This window comes from Cyclopterus lumpus, chromosome 22 (assembly GCF_009769545.1).
Source record: "Cyclopterus lumpus isolate fCycLum1 chromosome 22, fCycLum1.pri, whole genome shotgun sequence".
In the NCBI taxonomy this organism is placed as follows: domain Eukaryota; kingdom Metazoa; phylum Chordata; class Actinopteri; order Perciformes; family Cyclopteridae; genus Cyclopterus; species Cyclopterus lumpus.
The window spans coordinates 23,177,740-23,201,344 of NC_046987.1; the positions used below are offsets into that span (position 1 = coordinate 23,177,740).

Genomic DNA, 23,605 nt, shown 5'->3' on the forward strand with positions numbered 1-23,605 from the left:
TTCATCATTCAGTTTATCATAAACATTCATCATCACATAAAGGAACTCTTCATCATTCAGTTTATCATAAACATTCATCATCATCACATAAAGGAACTCTTCATCATTCAGTTTATCATAAACATTCATCATCATCACATAAAGGAACTCTTCATCATTCAGTTTATCATAAACATTCATCATCATCACATAAAGGAACTCTTCATCATTCAGTTTATCATAAACATTCATCATCATCACATAAAGGAACTCTTCATCATTCAGTTTATCATAAACATTCATCATCATCACATAAAGGAACTCTTCATCATTCAGTTTATCATAAACATTCATCATCATCACATAAAGGAACTCTTCATCATTCAGTTTATCATAAACATTCATCATCAACACATAAAGGAACTCTTCATCATTCAGTTTATCATAAACATTCATCATCATCATCACATAAAGGAACTCTTCATCATCCAGTTTATCATAAACATTCATCATCACATAAAGGAACTCTTCATCATTCAGTTTATCATAAACATTCATCATCATCACATAAAGGAACTCTTCATCATTCAGTTTATCATAAACATTCATCATCATCACATAAAGGAACTCTTCATCATTCAGTTTATCATAAACATTCATCATCATCACATAAAGGAACTCTTCATCATTCAGTTTATCATAAACATTCATCATCATCACATAAAGGAACTCTTCATCATTCAGTTTATCATAAACATTCATCATCATCACATAAAGGAACTCTTCATCATCCAGTTTATCATAAACATTCATCATCATCACATAAAGGAACTCTTCATCATTCAGTTTATCATAAACATTCATCATCACATAAAGGAACTCTTCATCATTCAGTTTATCATAAACATTCATCATCATCACATAAAGGAACTCTTCATCATTCAGTTTATCATAAACATTCATCATCACATAAAGGAACTCTTCATCATTCAGTTTATCATAAACATTCATCATCACATAAAGGAACTCTTCATCATTCAGTTTATCATAAACATTCATCATCATCACATAAAGGAACACTTCATTATTCAGTTTATCATGTTATTGTTATCATAATAAACAGTGCAGTTCATATTCCCACCTGCAGGGGGAGACCTCCGCACTCAATCACTCCAGTAACGGAGCTTTGCACATGCGCAGAAGATGTAAACACAGCATCGTGGCAGAGGTCCGACGGCGGAAGGATTTATCGGTCATCAATGATCGGTCATCAATATCTGATCAGGTTTCTAAAGGTGGCGCGTGAGGAACTTCCGGTTGTGTGTGATGACGTAGAAACAAAATGGAGTCTTTGAAGAAACGTGTGACTGAGTTTTCACTGGAGGCTCACGGTGAGAGTGCTGCGAGTATTACTACTAGTACGAGTAACTACTGCTACACACGTGCCAGTACTAGAACTACTACAGAAACTACTGCCAATGGTATCAGTACTACCAGGACTACCAGTACTACTACATGAGCTGGTTTCAATGGGACACAGATCCGAGTGTACTTCTCCACAGTACATAATAATGAATAATTAAAATAATATTATTATTATTATGTTAGTTTACATGTTAGCAGAACTTTATACATATTAAATGAAAAGTAACATCAGTTATTGATTATTAACAATATACAGAATCTGTGTGTCTGTTCCTTTAAGTGGTGAAGACTGGTACTACAGGTACTACTACTGACTGGTACTACAGGTACTACTACAGCTACTACTACTACTAGAGGTACTACAGGTACTACTACAAGTACTACTACTGACTGGTACTACAGGTACTACTACAAGTACTACTACTACTAGAGGTACTACAGGTACTACTACAAGTACTACTACTGACTGGTACTACAGGTACTACTACAAGTACTACTACTGACTGGTACTACAGGTACTACTACAGCTACTACTACTACTAGAGGTACTACAGGTACTACTACAAGTACTACTACTGACTGGTACTACAGGTACTACTACAAGTACTACTACTACTAGAGGTACTACAGGTACTACTACAAGTACTACTACTGACTGGTACTACAGGTACTACTACAAGTACTACTACTACTAGAGGTACTACAGGTACTACTACAAGTACTACTACTGACTGGTACTACAGGTACTACTACAAGTACTACTACTGACTGGTACTACAAGTACTACTACTGACGGGTACTACTGCTACTAGTACGTACTACTGCTACTAGTACGTACTACTGACTGGTATTACTAGTACTGATACTAGTACGTACTACTGACTGGTATTACTAGTACTGCTACTAGTACGTACTACTGACTGGTATTACTAGTACTGATACTAGTACGAACTACTGACTGGTATTACTAGTACTGCTACTAGTACGTACTACTGACTGGTATTACTAGTACTGATACTAGTATGTACTACTGACTGGTATTACTAGTACTGATACTAGTATGTACTACTGACTGGTATTACTAGTACTGATACTAGTATGTACTACTGACTGGTATTACTAGTACTGCTACTAGTACGTACTACTGACTGGTATTACTAGTACTGATACTAGTACGTACTACTGACTGGTATTACTAGTACTGCTACTAGTACGAACTACTGACTGGTATTACTAGTACTGTTACTAGTACGTACTACTGACTGGTATTACTAGTACTGCTACTAGTACGTACTACTGACTGGTATTACTAGTACTGATACTAGTACGTACTACTGACTGGTATTACTAGTACTGCTACTAGTACGTACTACTGACTGGTATTACTAGTACTGATACTAGTACGTACTACTGACTGGTATTACTAGTACTGATACTAGTACGTACTACTGACTGGTATTACTAGTACTGCTACTAGTACGTACTACTGACTGGTATTACTAGTACTGATACTAGTACGTACTACTGACTGGTATTACTAGCACTGATACTAGTACGTACTACTGACTGGTATTACTAGTACTGATACTAGTACGTACTACTGACTGGTATTACTAGCACTGATACTAGTACGTACTACTGACTGGTATTACTAGTACTGCTACTAGTACGTACTACTGACTGGTATTACTAGTACTGTTACTAGTACGTACTACTGACTGGTATTACTAGCACTGTTACTAGTACGTACTACTGACTGGTATTACTAGTACTGTTACTAGTACGTACTACTGACTGGTATTACTAGTACTGCTACTAGTACGTACTACTTCCAGACCGATGGTTTATTGGTTACCTTTCAGAGCTGTATCTGAACCAATCGGTGCCCTACCTGGAGGAGTCACCTGACCCGCTGCAGTTCTACCGCGACTGGATTGGCCCAAACAAGCCCTGCATCATCCGCAACGCCCTCAGCCATTGGCCGGCTTTGTCCAGGTGGACGCCAGACTACCTGAGGTGAGGAAGCCCCACCCACTGGCACTGTTCTTGTTCTGTGGGGTCAGGATGTGACCTCAGATCAGCTTCCTGTCTGTCGTCTGCAGGGAAAAGGTGGGGTCAAAGGTCATCAGCGTGGCGGTGACCCCCAACGGCTTCGCCGACGCCGTTAACGGCGATCGCTTCGTGATGCCGGAGGAGAGACGCATGAGCTTTTCCTCTGTGCTCGACATCCTGGAGGGGAAGGTGATTATTGATCACCTTATTGATCCAAGAACGATCAAGCTATAGATTAGAGATTATAGAAAGGCATGCAAATGAGCTGCAGCAATATTTAATAAGATATATATATGTATATTTGTACCAGTGGGGGGGGGTGTTCTGTGTGTGTACATATATATATATATATATATATATATATGTATATGTGTGTGTATTTGTACCTTGTAGCAGCAGGGGGGGGGCGGGGTGTTCTGTGTATATATATATATATGTGTGTATTTGTACCTTGCAGCAGCAGGGGGGGGCGTGTTCTACGTATATATATATATATGTGTGTATTTGTACCTTGCAGCAGCAGGGGGGGGGCGTGTTCTGTGTATATATATACATATGTGTGTATTTGTACCTTGCAGCAGCAGGGGGGGGGGCGTGTTCTACGTATATATATATGTGTGTATTTGTACCTTGCAGCAGCAGGGGGGGGCGTGTTCTACGTATATATATATATGTGTGTATTTGTACCTTGTAGCAGCAGGGGGCGGGGTGTTCTGTGTATATATATATATATATGTGTATTTGTACCTTGCAGCAGCAGGGGGGGGGCGTGTTCTACGTATATATATATACATATGTGTGTATTTGTACCTTGCAGCAGCAGGGGGGGGGCGTGTTCTACGTATATATATATATATATGTGTGTATTTGTACCTTGTAGCAGCAGGGGGGGGCGTGTTCTACGTATATATATACATATGTGTGTATTTGTACCTTGCAGCAGCAGGGGGGGGGCGTGTTCTACGTATATATATATATATATATATGTGTGTATTTGTACCTTGCAGCAGCAGGGGGGGGGCGTGTTCTACGTATATATATACATATGTGTGTATTTGTACCTTGCAGCAGCAGGGGGGGGGGCGTGTTCTACGTATATATATATGTGTGTATTTGTACCTTGCAGCAGCAGGGGGGGGCGTGTTCTACGTATATATATATATGTGTGTATTTGTACCTTGTAGCAGCAGGGGGCGGGGTGTTCTGTGTATATATATATATATATGTGTATTTGTACCTTGCAGCAGCAGGGGGGGGGCGTGTTCTACGTATATATATATACATATGTGTGTATTTGTACCTTGCAGCAGCAGGGGGGGGGGGTGTTCTACGTATATATATATATATATGTGTGTATTTGTACCTTGTAGCAGCAGGGGGGGGCGTGTTCTACGTATATATATACATATGTGTGTATTTGTACCTTGCAGCAGCAGGGGGGGGGCGTGTTCTACGTATATATATATATATATATATGTGTGTATTTGTACCTTGCAGCAGCAGGGGGGGGGCGTGTTCTACGTATATATATATATATATATGTGTATTTGTACCTTGTAGCAGCAGGGGGGGGCGTGTTCTACGTATATATATACATATGTGTGTATTTGTACCTTGCAGCAGCAGGGGGGGGGCGTGTTCTACGTATATATATATATATATATATGTGTGTATTTGTACCTTGCAGCAGCAGGGGGGGGGCGTGTTCTACGTATATATATATATGTGTGTATTTGTACCTTGCAGCAGCAGGGGGGGGGCGTGTTCTACGTATATATATATATATATGTGTGTATTTGTACCTTGCAGCAGCAGGGGGGGGGGCGTGTTCTACGTATATATATATATATATATGTGTGTATTTGTACCTTGCAGCAGCAGGGGGGGGGCGTGTTCTACGTATATATATATATGTGTGTATTTGTACCTTGCAGCAGCAGGGGGGGGGCGTGTTCTACGTATATATATATATATGTGTATTTGTACCTTGCAGCAGCAGGGGGGGGGCGTGTTCTACGTATATATATATATATATATATGTGTGTATTTGTACCTTGCAGCAGCAGGGGGGGGGCGTGTTCTATGTATATATATATATATATGTGTGTATTTGTACCTTGCAGCAGCAGGGGGGGGCGTGTTCTACGTATATATATATATATATATGTGTGTATTTGTACCTTGCAGCAGCAGGGGGGGGGGCGTGTTCTACGTATATATATATATATATATGTGTGTATTTGTACCTTGCAGCAGCAGGGGGGGGGCGTGTTCTACGTATATATAAATATGTGTGTATTTGTACCTTGCAGCAGCAGGGGGGGGCGTGTTCTACGTATATATATATATGTGTGTATTTGTACCTTGCAGCAGCAGGGGGGGGGCGTGTTCTACGTATATATATATATATATATATGTGTGTATTTGTACCTTGCAGCAGCAGGGGGGGGGCGTGTTCTATGTATATATATATATATATATGTGTGTATTTGTACCTTGCAGCAGCAGGGGGGGGGGGCGTGTTCTACGTATATATATATATATGTGTATTTGTACCTTGCAGCAGCAGGGGGGGGGCGTGTTCTATGTATATATATATATATATATGTGTGTATTTGTACCTTGCAGCAGCAGGGGGGGGGGCGTGTTCTACGTATATATATATATATGTGTATTTGTACCTTGCAGCAGCAGGGGGGGGCGTGTTCTACGTATATATATATATATGTGTATATTTGTACCTTGCAGCAGCAGGGGGGGGCGTGTTCTACGTATATATATATATATATATGTGTGTATTTGTACCTTGCAGCAGCAGGGGGGGGCGTGTTCTATGTATATATATATATATATATGTGTGTATTTGTACCTTGTAGCAGCAGGGGGGGGGGCGTGTTCTACGTATATATATATATATATGTGTGTATTTGTACCTTGCAGCAGCAGGGGGGGGGCGTGTTCTACGTATATATATATATGTGTGTATTTGTACCTTGCAGCAGCAGGGGGGGGGCGTGTTCTACGTATATATATATATATATATATATGTGTGTATTTGTACCTTGCAGCAGCAGGGGGGGGCGTGTTCTACGTATATATATATATATATATATATATATATATGTGTGTATTTGTACCTTGCAGCAGCAGGGGGGGGGCGTGTTCTACGTATATATATATATGTGTGTATTTGTACCTTGTAGCAGCAGGGGGGGGGGCGTGTTCTACGTATATATATATATATATGTGTGTATTTGTACCTTGCAGCAGCAGGGGGGGGGTGTTCTACGTATATATATATATATATATATGTGTATTTGTACCTTGCAGCAGCAGGGGGGGGCGTGTTCTACGTATATATATATATGTGTGTATTTGTACCTTGCAGCAGCAGGGGGGGGTGTGTTCTACGTATATATATATATATATATGTGTGTATTTGTACCTTGCAGCAGCAGGGGGGGGCGTGTTCTACGTATATATATATATATATATATATATATATGTGTGTATTTGTACCTTGCAGCAGCAGGGGGGGGCGTGTTCTGTGTATATATATATATATGTGTATTTGTACCTTGCAGCAGCAGGGGGGGGCGTGTTCTACGTATATATATATATATATGTGTATTTGTACCTTGCAGCAGCAGGGGGGGGGCGTGTTCTACGTATATATATATATGTGTGTATTTGTACCTTGCAGCAGCAGGGGGGGGGCGTGTTCTACGTATATATATATATATGTGTGTATTTGTACCTTGCAGCAGCAGGGGGGGGGGCGTGTTCTACGTATATATATATATATATGTGTATTTGTACCTTGCAGCAGCAGGGGGGGGCGTGTTCTACGTATATATATATATATATATATGTGTATTTGTACCTTGCAGCAGCAGGGGGGGGGCGTGTTCTACGTATATATATATATATGTGTGTATTTGTACCTTGCAGCAGCAGGGGGGGGGCGTGTTCTACGTATATATATATTTATATGTGTATTTGTACCTTGCAGCAGCAGGGGGGGGGCGTGTTCTACGTATATATATATATGTGTGTATTTGTACCTTGTAGCAGCAGGGGGGGGCGTGTTCTACGTATATATATATATATATATGTGTATTTGTACCTTGCAGCAGCAGGGGGGGGTGTGTTCTACGTATATATATATATATATATATGTGTGTATTTGTACCTTGCAGCAGCAGGGGGGGGTGTGTTCTACGTATATATATATATATGTGTGTATTTGTACCTTGCAGCAGCAGGGGGGGGTGTGTTCTACGTATATATATATATATATATGTGTGTATTTGTACCTTGCAGCAGCAGGGGGGGGCGTGTTCTATGTATATATATATATATATATGTGTGTATTTGTACCTTGTAGCAGCAGGGGGGGGCGTGTTCTACGTATATATATACATATGTGTGTATTTGTACCTTGCAGCAGCAGGGGGGGGGGCGTGTTCTACGTATATATATATATATATGTGTGTATTTGTACCTTGCAGCAGCAGGGGGGGGGCGTGTTCTACGTATATATATATATATATATATGTGTGTATTTGTACCTTGCAGCAGCAGGGGGGGGGCGTGTTCTATGTATATATATATATATGTGTGTATTTGTACCTTGCAGCAGCAGGGGGGGGCGTGTTCTACGTATATATATATATATATATATGTGTATTTGTACCTTGCAGCAGCAGGGGGGGGCGTGTTCTACGTATATATATATATATATGTGTATTTGTACCTTGCAGCAGCAGGGGGGGGCGTGTTCTACGTATATATATATATATATGTGTATTTGTACCTTGCAGCAGCAGGGGGGGGTGTGTTCTACGTATATATATATATATGTGTGTATTTGTACCTTGCAGCAGCAGGGGGGGGCGTGTTCTACGTATATATATATATATATATATGTGTGTATTTGTACCTTGCAGCAGCAGGGGGGGGCGTGTTCTGTGTATATATATATATATGTGTATTTGTACCTTGCAGCAGCAGGGGGGGGGGCGTGTTCTACGTATATATATATATATATATATATGTGTATTTGTACCTTGCAGCAGCAGGGGGGGGCGTGTTCTACGTATATATATATATATATATGTGTATTTGTACCTTGCAGCAGCAGGGGGGGGCGTGTTCTACGTATATATATATATATGTGTGTATTTGTACCTTGCAGCAGCAGGGGGGGGCGTGTTCTACGTATATATATATATATATGTGTATTTGTACCTTGCAGCAGCAGGGGGGGGCGTGTTCTACGTATATATATATATATATATATGTGTATTTGTACCTTGCAGCAGCAGGGGGGGGGCGTGTTCTACGTATATATATATATATGTGTGTATTTGTACCTTGCAGCAGCAGGGGGGGGGCGTGTTCTACGTATATATATATATATATGTGTATTTGTACCTTGCAGCAGCAGGGGGGGGGCGTGTTCTACGTATATATATATATGTGTATTTGTACCTTGCAGCAGCAGGGGGGGGGCGTGTTCTACGTATATATATATATATATGTGTGTATTTGTACCTTGCAGCAGCAGGGGGGGGGGCGTGTTCTACGTATATATATATATATATATATATGTGTATTTGTACCTTGCAGCAGCAGGGGGGGGCGTGTTCTACGTATATATATATATATATATATGTGTATTTGTACCTTGCAGCAGCAGGGGGGGGGCGTGTTCTACGTATATATATATGTGTGTATTTGTACCTTGCAGCAGCAGGGGGGGGGCGTGTTCTACGTATATATATATATATATATGTGTATTTGTACCTTGCAGCAGCAGGGGGGGGGCGTGTTCTACGTATATATATATATATATGTGTGTATTTGTACCTTGCAGCAGCAGGGGGGGGCGTGTTCTACGTATATATATATATATATGTGTGTATTTGTACCTTGTAGCAGCAGGGGGGGGGCGTGTTCTACGTATATATATATATATATAGGTGTATTTGTACCTTGCAGCAGCAGGGGGGGGCGTGTTCTACGTATATATATATATGTGTGTATTTGTACCTTGCAGCAGCAGGGGGGGGCGTGTTCTACGTATATATATATATATATGTGTATTTGTACCTTGCAGCAGCAGGGGGGGGCGTGTTCTACGTATATATATATATATATGTGTATTTGTACCTTGCAGCAGCAGGGGGGGGGCGTGTTCTACGTATATATATATATATGTGTGTATTTGTACCTTGTAGCAGCAGGGGGGGGGCGTGTTCTACGTATATATATATATATATATGTGTATTTGTACCTTGCAGCAGCAGGGGGGGGCGTGTTCTACGTATATATATATATATATGTGTGTATTTGTACCTTGTAGCAGCAGGGGGGGGGGGCGTGTTCTACGTATATATATATATATATATGTGTATTTGTACCTTGCAGCAGCAGGGGGGGGCGTGTTCTACGTATATATATATATGTGTGTATTTGTACCTTGCAGCAGCAGGGGGGGGCGTGTTCTACGTATATATATATATATATGTGTATTTGTACCTTGCAGCAGCAGGGGGGGGCGTGTTCTACGTATATATATATATATATATGTGTGTATTTGTACCTTGCAGCAGCAGGGGGGGGCGTGTTCTACGTATATATATATATATATATGTGTGTATTTGTACCTTGCAGCAGCAGGGGGGGGGGCGTGTTCTACGTATATATATATATATATATGTGTGTATTTGTACCTTGCAGCAGCAGGGGGGGGCGTGTTCTACGTATATATATATATATGTGTATTTGTACCTTGCAGCAGCAGGGGGGGGGCGTGTTCTACGTATATATATATATATATATGTGTGTATTTGTACCTTGCAGCAGCAGGGGGGGGGGCGTGTTCTTTGTATATATATATATGTGTGTATTTGTACCTTGCAGCAGCAGGGGGGGGGCGTGTTCTACGTATATATATATATGTGTGTATTTGTACCTTGCAGCAGCAGGGGGGGGCGTGTTCTACGTATATATATATATATATGTGTATTTGTACCTTGCAGCAGCAGGGGGGGGCGTGTTCTACGTGTATATATATATATGTGTGTATTTGTACCTTGCAGCAGCAGGGGGGGGCGTGTTCTACGTATATATATATATATGTGTGTATTTGTACCTTGCAGCAGCAGGGGGGGGCGTGTTCTACGTATATATATATATATATATGTGTATTTGTACCTTGCAGCAGCAGGGGGGGGGCGTGTTCTACGTATATATATATATATATATATGTGTATTTGTACCTTGCAGCAGCAGGGGGGGGGGCGTGTTCTACGTATATATATATATATATATGTGTGTATTTGTACCTTGCAGCAGCAGGGGGGGGCGTGTTCTACGTGTATATATATATATGTGTGTATTTGTACCTTGCAGCAGCAGGGGGGGGCGTGTTCTACGTATATATATATATATGTGTGTATTTGTACCTTGCAGCAGCAGGGGGGGGCGTGTTCTACGTATATATATATATATATATATGTGTATTTGTACCTTGCAGCAGCAGGGGGGGGCGTGTTCTACGTATATATATATATATATATATATGTGTATTTGTACCTTGCAGCAGCAGGGGGGGGGCGTGTTCTACGTATATATATATATATATATATATGTGTATTTGTACCTTGCAGCAGCAGGGGGGGGGTGTTCTACGTATATATATATATATATATATATGTGTGTATTTGTACCTTGCAGCAGCAGGGGGGGGGCGTGTTCTACGTATATATATATATATATGTGTGTATTTGTACCTTGCAGCAGCAGGGGGGGGGCGTGTTTTACGTATATATATATATATGTGTATTTGTACCTTGCAGCAGCAGGGGGGGGGGTGTTCTATGTATATATATATATGTGTGTATTTGTACCTTGTAGCAGCAGGGGGGGGGTGTGTTCTACGTATATATATATATATATATATATGTGTATTTGTACCTTGCAGCAGCAGGGGGGGCGTGTTCTACGTATATATATATATGTGTATTTGTACCTTGCAGCAGCAGGGGGGGGGGATGTTCTATGTATATATATATATATATATGTGTATTTGTACCTTGCAGCAGCAGGGGGGGGGCGTGTTCTACGTATATATATATATATATATATATGTGTGTATTTGTACCTTGCAGCAGCAGGGGGGGGCGTGTTCTACGTATATATATATATATATATGTGTATTTGTACCTTGCAGCAGCAGGGGGGGCGTGTTCTACGTATATATATATATGTGTATTTGTACCTTGCAGCAGCAGGGGGGGGGGATGTTCTATGTATATATATATATATATATGTGTATTTGTACCTTGCAGCAGCAGGGGGGGGGCGTGTTCTACGTATATATATATATATATATGTGTGTATTTGTACCTTGCAGCAGCAGGGGGGGGCGTGTTCTACGTATATATATATATGTGTGTATTTGTACCTTGCAGCAGCAGGGGGGGGCGTGTTCTACGTATATATATATATGTGTGTATTTGTACCTTGCAGCAGCAGGGGGGGGCGTGTTCTACGTATATATATATATATGTGTGTATTTGTACCTTGCAGCAGCAGGGGGGGGCGTGTTCTACGTATATATATATATATGTGTGTATTTGTACCTTGCAGCAGCAGGGGGGGGCGTGTTCTACGTATATATATATATATGTGTGTATTTGTACCTTGCAGCAGCAGGGGGGGGGCGTGTTCTACGTATATATATATATATATATGTGTATTTGTACCTTGCAGCAGCAGGGGGGGGCGTGTTCTACGTATATATATATATATATATATGTGTATTTGTACCTTGCAGCAGCAGGGGGGGGGCGTGTTCTACGTATATATATATATATATATTTGTATTTGTACCTTGAAGCAGCAGGGGGGGGGCGTGTTCTACGTATATATATATATATATATGTGTATTTGTACCTTGCAGCAGCAGGGGGGGGGCGTGTTCTACGTATATATATATATATATATATATGTGTATTTGTACCTTGCAGCAGCAGGGGGGGGGCGTGTTCTACGTATATATATATATATATCTGTGTATTTGTACCTTGCAGCAGCAGGGGGGGGCGTGTTCTACGTATATATATATATATATATATATATGTGTATTTGTACCTTGCAGCAGCAGGGGGGGGGCGTGTTCTACGTATATATATATATATATATGTGTATTTGTACCTTGCAGCAGCAGGGGGGGGGGGTGTTCTACGTATATATATATATATATATGTGTATTTGTACCTTGCAGCAGCAGGGGGGGGGCGTGTTCTACGTATATATATATATATATATGTGTATTTGTACCTTGCAGCAGCAGGGGGGGGGCGTGTTCTACGTATATATATATATATATATGTGTATTTGTACCTTGCAGCAGCAGGGGGGGGGCGTGTTCTACGTATATATATATATATATATGTGTATTTGTACCTTGCAGCAGCAGGGGGGGGGCGTGTTCTACGTATATATATATATATATATATGTGTATTTGTACCTTGCAGCAGCAGGGGGGGGGCGTGTTCTACGTACAGAAGCAGTGCTCCAACCTGCTGGATGAACTCCCCGAGCTCACAGACGACCTGCAGCCTCACGTCTCCTGGATGAGCGCCGCACTCGGTGAGTCCCGAGCTCACAACTGAACTTTGAATGTTTACGAGATAAAAACAACACAATCTTCAGATAAACAAATGTTTAACGTAATGATATTTATTTAGTATATTTATATTTAGAATAAATAAACACAGCAGCACTTCTATAGTTTATAACAGAAGTGTTACTGTCACTCACTACTGGAACCACCTGACCGTGATGTCGCAACGTCATGTGACCAGGATGCAGCGTGACTCACCAGTCAGGGTTTCTCAGACCCGGTCTCTATCCGGTCTCTATGGACCCGGTCTCTATCCGGTCTCTCAGGGGACCCGGTCTCTATCCGGTCTCTCAGGGGACCCGGTCTCTATCCGGTCTCTCAGGGGACCCGGGCTGAGGTCCAATCGTCCTCTTTGGTGAGTGACCGGATAGAGTCACTCACTTCCGGTCAGTGAAATGACCGGAAGTCTCCAAGTGGAGCCATGATGAGAGCTGGTTAGGAAAGGAGCTTCAATGCTCCCTTACTTGGCTCCTTTAGCAGAGGAAACACTGGACCTTCCTTTACCAAAGGAAAGGAGCTTCAATGCTTCCTTACTTAGCTCCTTTAGCAGAGGAAACACTGGACCTTCCTTTACCAAAGGAAAGGAGCTTCAATGCTTCCTTACTTGGCTCCTTTAGCAGAGGAAACACTGGACCTTCCTTTACCAAAGGAAAGGAGCTTCAATGCTCCCTTACTTAGCTCCTTTAGCAGAGGAAACACTGGACCTTCCTTTACCAAAGGAAAGGAGCTTCAATGCTCCCTTACTTGGCTCCTTTAGCAGAGGAAACACTGGACCTTCCTTTACCAAAGGAAAGGAGCTTCAATGCTTCCTTACTTAGCTCCTTTAGCAGAGGAAACACTGGACCTTCCTTTACCAAAGGAAAGGAGCTTCAATGCTTCCTTACTTAGCTCCTTTAGCATAGGAAACACTGGACCTTCCTTTACCAAAGGAAAGGAGCTTCAATGCTTCCTTACTTAGCTCCTTTAGCAGAGGAAACACTGGACCTTCCTTTACCAAAGGAAAGGAGCTTCAATGCTCCCTTACTTGGCTCCTTTAGCAGAGGAAACACTGGACCTTCCTTTACCAAAGGAAAGGAGCTTCAATGCTCCCTTACTTAGCTCCTTTAGCAGAGGAAACACTGGACCTTCCTTTACCAAAGGAAAGGAGCTTCAATGCTTCCTTACTTAGCTCCTTTAGCAGAGGAAACACTGGACCTTCCTTTACCAAAGGAAAGGAGCTTCAATGCTTCCTTACTTAGCTCCTTTAGCAGAGGAAACACTGGACCTTCCTTTACCAAAGGAAAGGAGCTTCAATGCTTCCTTACTTAGCTCCTTTAGCAGAGGAAACACTGGACCTTCCTTTACCAAAGGAAAGGAGCTTCAATGCTCCCTTACTTAGCTCCTTTAGCAGAGGAAACACTGGACCTTCCTTTACCAAAGGAAAGGAGCTTCAATGCTTCCTTACTTAGCTCCTTTAGCATAGGAAACACTGGACCTTCCTTTACCAAAGGAAAGGAGCTTCAATGCTCCCTTACTTAGCTCCTTTAGCAGAGGAAACACTGGACCTTCCTTTACCAAAGGAAAGGAGCTTCAATGCTTCCTTACTTAGCTCCTTTAGCAGAGGAAACACTGGACCTTCCTTTACCAAAGGAAAGGAGCTTCAATGCTTCCTTACTTGGCTCCTTTAGCAGAGGAAACACTGGACCTTCCTTTACCAAAGGAAAGGAGCTTCAATGCTCCCTTACTTAGCTCCTTTAGCAGAGGAAACACTGGACCTTCCTTTACCAAAGGAAAGGAGCTTCAATGCTTCCTTACTTAGCTCCTTTAGCAGAGGAAACACTGGACCTTCCTTTACCAAAGGAAAGGAGCTTCAATGCTCCCTTACTTAGCTCCTTTAGCAGAGGAAACACTGGACCTTCCTTTACCAAAGGAAAGGAGCTTCAATGCTTCCTTACTTAGCTCCTTTAGCAGAGGAAACACTGGACCTTCCTTTACCAAAGGAAAGGAGCTTCAATGCTTCCTTACTTAGCTCCTTTAGCAGAGGAAACACTGGACCTTCCTTTACCAAAGGAAAGGAGCTTCAATGCTCCCTTACTTAGCTCCTTTAGCAGAGGAAACACTGGACCTTCCTTTACCAAAGGAAAGGAGCTTCAATGCTTCCTTACTTAGCTCCTTTAGCAGAGGAAACACTGGACCTTCCTTTACCAAAGGAAAGGAGCTTCAATGCTTCCTTACTTAGCTCCTTTAGCAGAGGAAACACTGGACCTTCCTTTACCAAAGGAAAGGAGCTTCAATGCTTCCTTACTTAGCTCCTTTAGCAGAGGAAACACTGGACCTTCCTTTACCAAAGGAAAGGAGCTTCAATGCTTCCTTACTTAGCTCCTTTAGCAGAGGAAACACTGGACCTTCCTTTACCAAAGGAAAGGAGCTTCAATGCTTCCTTACTTAGCTCCTTTAGCAGAGGAAACACTGGACCTTCCTTTACCAAAGGAAAGGAGCTTCAATGCTTCCTTACTTAGCTCCTTTAGCAGAGGAAACACTGGACCTTCTTTAACAGACGTCGCTTCACGTTTCCTTTCTCTTAAAACATGTGTCCTCGTTTCCTCTCTCCTCGCATGGTTTTATGGAAAAGACGCAAGTGATGGAACTGAGGATGCAATTAAGAGACTTGGGATGCCCCCACGGCCGAGTGGAATCAAAAATGGCGTGTACTTTGAGCCGCGAGCTCAGTGCTGCCTCTGGTGGCCAGGAGGGGAACTACAGTCTTTAATTGATTAGCTCCTTTTTCCATTAATTTATAGGTCATTGATTAACATTCCCATTGATGTTTAAAATTCTCTATTTTCTTCTTGTAGGAAAGTTACCGGATGCCGTGAACTTTTGGCTCGGAGAGGCGAGAGCCGTAACTTCCAGTAAGACCTGAACACAACACACCACCCGTCAGATGATGTGTGTGTGTGTAACAGGTGTAATAGCGTGTGTAACAGGTGTAATAGTGTGTGTAACAGGTGTAATAGTGTGTGTAACAGGTGTAATAGTGTGTGTAACAGGTGTAATAGTGTGTGTAACAGGTGTAATAGTGTGTGTAACACGTAAACATGTGTGTGTGTTTTAGTGCACAAAGACCACTATGAGAATCTTTACTGTGTGGTTTCTGGAGAGAAGAACTTCATCCTGCTGCCGCCAACCGACCGTCCCTTCATCCCCTACGGTAACCATAGCAACCACCCTGCGTACTGCAGTCACCACGGTAACCACCTGCAGTAACCATAGCAACCCTCTGTCTTCGTCAGGCACCTATCAGCCGGCCGTTTACCGTCAAAGGGACGACGGCGAGTTTGAGGTTGTCGATCAAACCGGCTCCGAGAAGGTGCGTTCAGGTGTCTGTTAATTTCAGTGCTCTCTGCTATATTTAAAACTCTGACACTCCCAATCAGGTCCCGTGGATCCCCCTGGACCCCCTGGACCCAGACCTGGACCGATACCCTGAGTACCGGAGAGCTCGTCCTCTGCGTTGCAGTGTTAAGGCCGGAGAGATGCTGTACCTGCCGTCGCTGTGGTTCCACCACGTCCAGCAGTCTCACGGCTGCATCGCAGGTAAACCAGGGCACCTGAACGCACCACATGTACAAACGCTAGAGCGCCCGAACGCACCACACAGAGCACCCGAACACACCACGCGTACACACGCTAGAGCACCCGAACGCACCACGCGTACACACGCTAGAGCACCCGAACGCACCACGCGTACACACGCTAGAGCACCTGAACGCACCACGCGTACACACGCTAGAGCACCTGAACGCACCACGCGTACACACGCTAGAGCACCTGAACACCACGCGTACACACGCTAGAGCACCTGAACGCACCACGCGTACACACGCTAGAGCACCCGAACGCACCACGCGTACACACGCTAGAGCACCCGAACGCACCACGCGTACACACGCTAGAGCACCCGAACGCACCACGCGTACACACGCTAGAGCACCTGAACACACCACGCGAGCACCTGAACGCACCACGCGTACACACGCTAGAGCACCCGAACACACCACGCGTACACACGCTAGAGCACCTGAACACACCACGCGAGCACCTGAACGCACCACGCGTACACACGCTAAAGCACCCGAACGCACCACGCGTACACACGCTAGAGCACCCGAACGCACCACGCGTACACACGCTAGAGCACCCGAACGCACCACGCGTACACACGCTAGAGCACCCGAACGCACCACGCGTACACACGCTAGAGCACCCGAACGCACCACGCGTACACACGCTAGAGCACCCGAACGCACCACGCGTACACACGCTAGAGCGCCTGAACACACCACGCGTACACACGCTAGAGCACCCGAAAGCACCACGCGTACACACGCTAGAGCACCCGAATGCACCACGCGTACACACGCTAGAGCGCCTGAACACACCACGCGTACACACGCTAGAGCACCCGAACGCACCACGCGTACACACGCTAGAGCACCCGAACGCACCACGCGTACACACGCTAGAGCACCTGAACACACCACGCGAGCACCTGAACGCACCACGCGTACACACGCTAGAGCACCTGAACGCACCACGCGTACACACGCTAGAGCACCTGAACGCACCACACAGAGCACCCGAACGCACCACGCGTACACACGCTAGAGCACCCGAACGCACCACGCGTACACACGCTAGAGCACCCGAACGCACCACGCGTACACACGCTAGAGCACCTGAACACCACGTGTACACACGCTAGAGCACCTGAACGCACCACGCGTACACACGCTAGAGCGCCTGAACGCACCACGCGTACACACGCTAGAGCGCCTGAACGCACCACGCGTACACACGCTAGAGCGCCTGAACGCACCATGCGTACACACGCTAGAGCACCTGAACGCACCACACGTACACACGCTAGAGCACCTGAACACACCACACGCTAGAGAACCTGAACACGCCACGTGTACACACGCTAGAGCACCTGAACACACCACACGCTAGAGCACCTGAACACACCACGCGTACACACGATAGAGAACCTGAACACACCACGCGTACACACGATAGAGAACCTGAACACACCACGCGTACACACACACACACACAAACCGTTTGTACTGTTTTCTGTGCCGCAGTGAACTTCTGGTACGACATGGAGTACGACATCAAGTACAACTACTTCCAGCTGCTGGAGGCGCTGTCCGAGGTCACGGGGTCGACGTGACATCACAGCGTGATGTCGTAGTGAAACGAGGACTGTAAAATAAAGCTGTGTAACAAAGACGCGTCTCGTGTTGTGACAGAAGATAAAGCTCTTTATTAAAGCAACACATGGATATAGAATCTGTAATATTGCAGCGCCTCAAGGCCACGGTTCCTCTCGACCAATAAGAAGTGAGGATTATCGATCAGCTGATTGAAGTCCATGTTTCCTAAACTCTTTATGTACAAGTGTAAACACAAACAAAGTGCAGATAAAGCTCCGCCTCCTCACAGCTGATTCTTCACGTGATGAAGAGGAAGGATCTGAGGAGGAGGAGGAGGTCCTGACAGGGACCCCTCCCCCTCCTCAGGTCACGTGACGGAGCTGAGGAGATGAAGGAGCAGCAGGTCAAAGTTCAACTTCTTTAAATATGACATTCCTCAACAGAACTCTGACCTGCTGTTGCATGATGGGAGCTATAGTTAATGTCAGTGATCCTCCCTTCTCAGTCGTCATGGCGACCCCGCCTGTAAATCGGCGCGTTGATGCTGTGGAACGCCGGCACCCAGCGGTTGTCGTGGAGCCCCACGTTGCAGCCGGGCGCGTCCCTGCGGGCGCCACGGCAACACATCCAGAAGCCGGGGCCGCCAGGCATCGCCTGGCAGTACGGCTTGTGATGCCAACGGCACGGGGTCACGTCGCCGCCGCCGCCGCCCCGCCGCTTGCACTGCTTACAGGGGTCGTCACGGTAGCGGGGGTCGGACACCCAGAGCGAGTCGGCGGGCCGCACGCCGTAGTGGTCGATTACGAACAGGAAGTAGCGGCAGCTGCACTTGAGCGCAGCGAGGCTGCGCGTGGGCAGCAGCAGCAGGACCCTCAGCAGCAGGTGGGGCGGCAGCGCGGCGAGCAGCGGCCGCGGCTCTAGCAGCCGCTGCAGGCGCCGACGCAGCGACAGGAAGTCCTGCGACACCGACGCACTGCGGCACAGAGTCACGCCCGCAACCTCTTCCTCCTCCTCCGAAGCTCCGTCAGCCGCCCTCCTCTCCGATTGGCTGCCGGAATCACGACGGGCGGTAGAGGGGCGGGGCTGTGAGGCAGACAAAAACAACAAGCCTGGCAGGGGCTCCTCAGGAGGCGGAGCCCCCTGGGCCTCACCTGAGGGGGGTGTGGTCAGAGCGGGTTCTGAGTAGCTGATTGGCTCCCTGCCCACACTCTGTGATAACGATGATGATGGTGATGAAGGCCGGCAGGGGGCGGGGCTCTGGTCCCCGGCGGCGAGCAGGACGCGCCCCACCGTCCTCCTCAGGCTGCTGCTCCTCGACAGATCTCCCTCCGTACTTCTCTTCAGACACTCGGACTCCAGCTTGGCCACCATGTCTGACACCCTGACACTCTCTGGCTCCTCCCACTTGACCTCGAGGGGCGGAGCTCTGGACAGCGTGATGGAGGCAGAGCTCCTCTGGAGGGCGATCGGAGGTTTGGAGTCCGGCTGCCGCTCGCTTTTTCTCTGCTCCAGGAATGCCACCATCTCGACCACCGACACCTTCTGCTCCTCCGCCGTCGTCTTCACGGCCTCGCCGTCGCGCAGCCCGCCGCCCGATCGCCGTGGAGATGGTTGCCGTGTGTCCCGTACCCGTGTATTCGCGTCCTGCTGGAGGTTCCGGTTGCTTCCCGATCTGCGGCGCCGTTTGGAGCGGCAGTTTTCCTCCCGGCTCCCCTTGGCCTTCCCAGCCCGGGACGACCCCGACGGCGTCCTGTCGCTGCTACCGCCGCCGTCTGAAGCAAAGATGGCGATCTTCTCCCGGACGTGTCCGGGCTTGATGACGGTCCAGATGTCCAGTGGGGCGTCGGCATCCTCTCCGGCGGTCTGGTACAGTTGGAGAGGAGGCGGGGCCTTCAGCCGCAGCGTGTTGGTATAGAGGACACCGAGGGGGAGGCGGCTGATGTTGCCATGGTTACCACTGCAGGTCCTCACAAACAGGCTGCTGCACCTGGACGACTTCAGGTGCATGATGGTCCTGAGGAGGGGGGGGAAGAGAGAGAGAGAATCACCTAAAAGGAACCAAAAGGTTGAACTCGACTAAATGAGTCTGAGTTTAACTTCACAGACAAAGAAAGACTTAATAAAAAGATATTTATTATTATTATTGATAATAATTTAAAAGCCTGAGGAGCTGGTCGGACTCAGCCCGAATAAACAACATGGAGCAGCCACCTTGTGGACTCTGCTATGTAGCCCGGGTCGGGGTCTGGACTAGTTCTAGGGCTGTGAGCTGGTGCAGGAGGTGGAGCGGTACCAGCTAGATATAGTTGGGCTCACCTCCACGCACAGCATGGGCTCTGGACCCAAGCTCCTGGAGAAGGGTTGGACTAGTGGGGAACCTCACAGGAGTGTTGGAGTTCTCTCCGGAGAACCAGAGGGTCACCTCTGGTTGTGGGAGTCAGGCTCCTTGTCTCCTTCCTTCCTCACCTCTTTTCCTGAACCCCAAAGAATAACAACTCTGATAACCTGAAGGAACTCCTTGTTTACCTCCAGGCTGCGTGCTAATTGGCTGGTGGTGGTAGGGGGGCGTGGTCCTGGTTTAAGTGACAGGTCCTCCAATCCTTCAGCTTTACATCTCTCAGGCATTCACTGTTTCCTCCCAGACAGGAAACCAAACACCAGCTGTCCTCTGGCTCCTCCCCCTCAGGACACACACACTCTGCAGAAGAACACACACACAGTAAATATTATAATAATAATAATAATGTAATATGATGCCTTCTAGGAGACTTCAAGATGTCTGAGAATCAGCTGCTGAATGTTGACATACAAAAGTAAGAATTAGTGTGTAACAACGAACATAAAGACAATAATGAATCATAATACAATAAAAACATTGACTTAGGACAGACTTTAACCCTGTGAACATGCCGTCAAAATATATACACACACGTATATACACATTACACTACATATATCAACATATATAACCCTAACCCGGTCCCAGTCGGACCGGTTTGTACACAACTTGTCCTCCAGCGGTAACCAGTGCTAACTAGTTACACTAACCAGCAGCATCACAGACAGACAGCTGATAACAGGTAGAAGAGAAGAGATGGCTGAGAACAAACAAACAAACAACAAACAAACTGCTAGCCGCAACGCTAACTAGCATGCTAGTAGCCGCGGCCGTCTGAAGCCATGATACACCTAGCTAACTGACTAGCCTCTGCAGCTAACTAGCGCAGCGCACAAGAAAGCTGTTTACCAATAAAAGTGTTTGTTTGTGTACGTGTTTGTTTGTTTACAGCAGGTAAGAGGGTCAGAGTCACCTGAAGGAGGAACCCTCTCGTGAGTCCGGGTTCGTCCCGGTCTCGGTGTGTCGGTGTCTCCGGTGTTTTCACGCTGAATCCCGGTTTTAACGGAGTTCCTGGAGTTTGATCCTCTGAGCGAAGTAACGACGAGCTCAGAGACGTGCAGCTGGAACCGCTGCGTCATGACGTAGCTGGAACCGCTGCGTCATGACGTAGGGAGCCTCTGCGTCATGACGTAGGGAGCCTCTGCGTCATGACGTAGCTGGAACCGCTGCGTCATGACGTAGGAAGCCTCTGCGTCATGACGTAGGAAGCCTCTGCGTCATGACGTAGGGAGCCTGCCTAAGATCGTCGATAATCAAGAATATCTTTTTGGGGGAAATTTGGTTTTACTTTTTTCAACACAATAAATATAAAAAAATATGTTTTTCTTATCAATCTAATTATAATGTTCATAGTTCACAGTTTCATATTTCCAAGTGTACGAGCGCATCGCTGCAGCTCGTCATCACAACAGTCCCCAAGAGCGAGAAATTAGGACCTGTTACAGCTCCCCACACCCTCTAGTCCCCACACCCTCTAGTCCCCACACCCTCTAGTCCCCAGCACCCTCTAGTCCCCACACCCTCTAGTCCCCACACCCTCTAGTCCCCACACCCTCTAGTCCCCACACCCTCTAGTCCCCAGCACCCTCTAGTCCCCACACCCTCTAGTCCCCAGCACCCTCTAGTCCCCACACCCTCTAGTCCCCAGCACCCTCTAGTCCCCACACCCTCTAGTCCCCACACCCTCTAGTCCCCACACCCTCTAGTCCCCAGCACCCTCTAGTCCCCACACCCTCTAGTCCCCAGCACCCTCTAGTCCCCACACCCTCTAGTCCCCAGCACCCTCTAGTCCCCACACCCTCTAGTCCCCACACCCTCTAGTCCCCAGCACCCTCTAGTCCCCAGCACCCTCTAGTCCCCACACCCTCTAGTCCCCAGCACCCTCTAGTCCCCACACCCTCTAGTCCCCACACCCTCTAGTCCCCAGCACCCTCTAGTCCCCACACCCTCTAGTCCCCACACCCTCTAGTCCCCAGCACCCTCTAGTCCCAGCACCCTCTAGTCCCCACACCCTCTAGTCCCAGCACCCTCTAGTCCCCAGCACCCTCTAGTCCCAGCACCCTCTAGTCCCCAGCACCCTCTAGTCCCCACACCCTCTAGTCCCCACACCCTCTAGTCCCCAGCACCCTCATCGTCTCCAGCACCCTCTAGTCCCAGCAACCCTCCCCAGCACCCTCTAGTCCCCACCAAGCAACCCTCTAGTCCCAGCACCCTCTAGTCCCCCAGCACCCTCTAGTCCAGCACCTCTAGTCCCACACCCTCTAGTCCCCAGCACCCTCTAGTCCCCCACACCCTCTAGTCCCACACCCTCTAGTCCCCACACCCTATAGGCCCCCACACCCTCTAGTCCCCACACCCTCTAGTCCCCACACCCTCTAGTCCCCACACCCCTCTAGTCCCCAGCACCCTCTAGTCCCACACCCTCTAGTCCCACACCCTCTAGTCCCCAGCACCCTCTAGTCCCCACACCCTCTAGTCCCCAGCACCCTCTAGTCCCAGCACCCTCTAGTCCCCAACACCCTCTAGTCCCCAGCACCCTCTAGTCCCCACACCCTCTAGTCCCCACACCCTCTAGTCCCCAGCACCCCTCTAGTCCCCACACCCTCTAGTCCCCAGCACCCTCTAGTCCCCACACCCCTCTAGTCCCCAGCACCCTCTAGTCCCCACACCCTCTAGTCCCAGCACCCTCTAGTCCCCACACCCTCTAGTCCCCACACCCTCTAGTCCCCACACCCTCTAGTCCCAGCACCCTCTAGTCCCCAGCACCCTCTAGTCCCCACACCCTCTAGTCCCCAGCACCCTCTAGTCCCCACACCCTCTAGTCCCCACACCCTCTAGTCCCACACCCTCTAGTC

General features: G+C 46.7%; 2 protein-coding genes across 4 annotated transcripts; one reads left to right on the forward strand and one right to left on the reverse strand.

Annotated features, from left to right (window-relative positions):
• Positions 1-1,180: 1,180 nt before the first annotated feature.
• Positions 1,181-21,749, forward strand: jmjd7 (jumonji domain containing 7). Of its 3 annotated transcripts, none has more exons than XM_034525240.1 (9): positions 1,181-1,370; positions 3,267-3,420; positions 3,507-3,645; positions 13,006-13,120; positions 15,989-16,045; positions 16,249-16,344; positions 16,427-16,503; positions 16,571-16,730; positions 21,642-21,749. In XM_034525240.1, the coding sequence occupies exons 1-9, from the start codon at positions 1,322-1,324 to the stop codon at positions 21,665-21,667; spliced, it is 873 nt and encodes a 290-aa protein (XP_034381131.1). In that variant the 5' UTR covers positions 1,181-1,321; the 3' UTR covers positions 21,668-21,749. The 3 variants fall into 3 exon arrangements, with proteins under 3 accessions (XP_034381131.1, XP_034381129.1, XP_034381130.1); XM_034525238.1 differs by lacking the exon at positions 21,642-21,749 and adding an exon at positions 18,281-18,428; XM_034525239.1 differs by lacking the exon at positions 21,642-21,749 and adding an exon at positions 18,281-18,428 and having other exon boundaries at positions 13,009-13,120.
• Positions 18,438-21,856, reverse strand: fbxo34 (F-box protein 34). The gene is made up of 3 exons (XM_034525236.1): positions 21,664-21,856; positions 20,879-21,050; positions 18,438-20,366 (listed from the first exon to the last, which is right to left on the reverse strand). Exon 3 carries the CDS (start codon positions 20,357-20,359, stop codon positions 18,854-18,856), a length of 1,506 nt encoding a protein of 501 aa, XP_034381127.1. The 5' UTR covers positions 20,360-20,366; positions 20,879-21,050; positions 21,664-21,856; the 3' UTR covers positions 18,438-18,853.
• Positions 21,857-23,605: the final 1,749 nt, after the last annotated feature.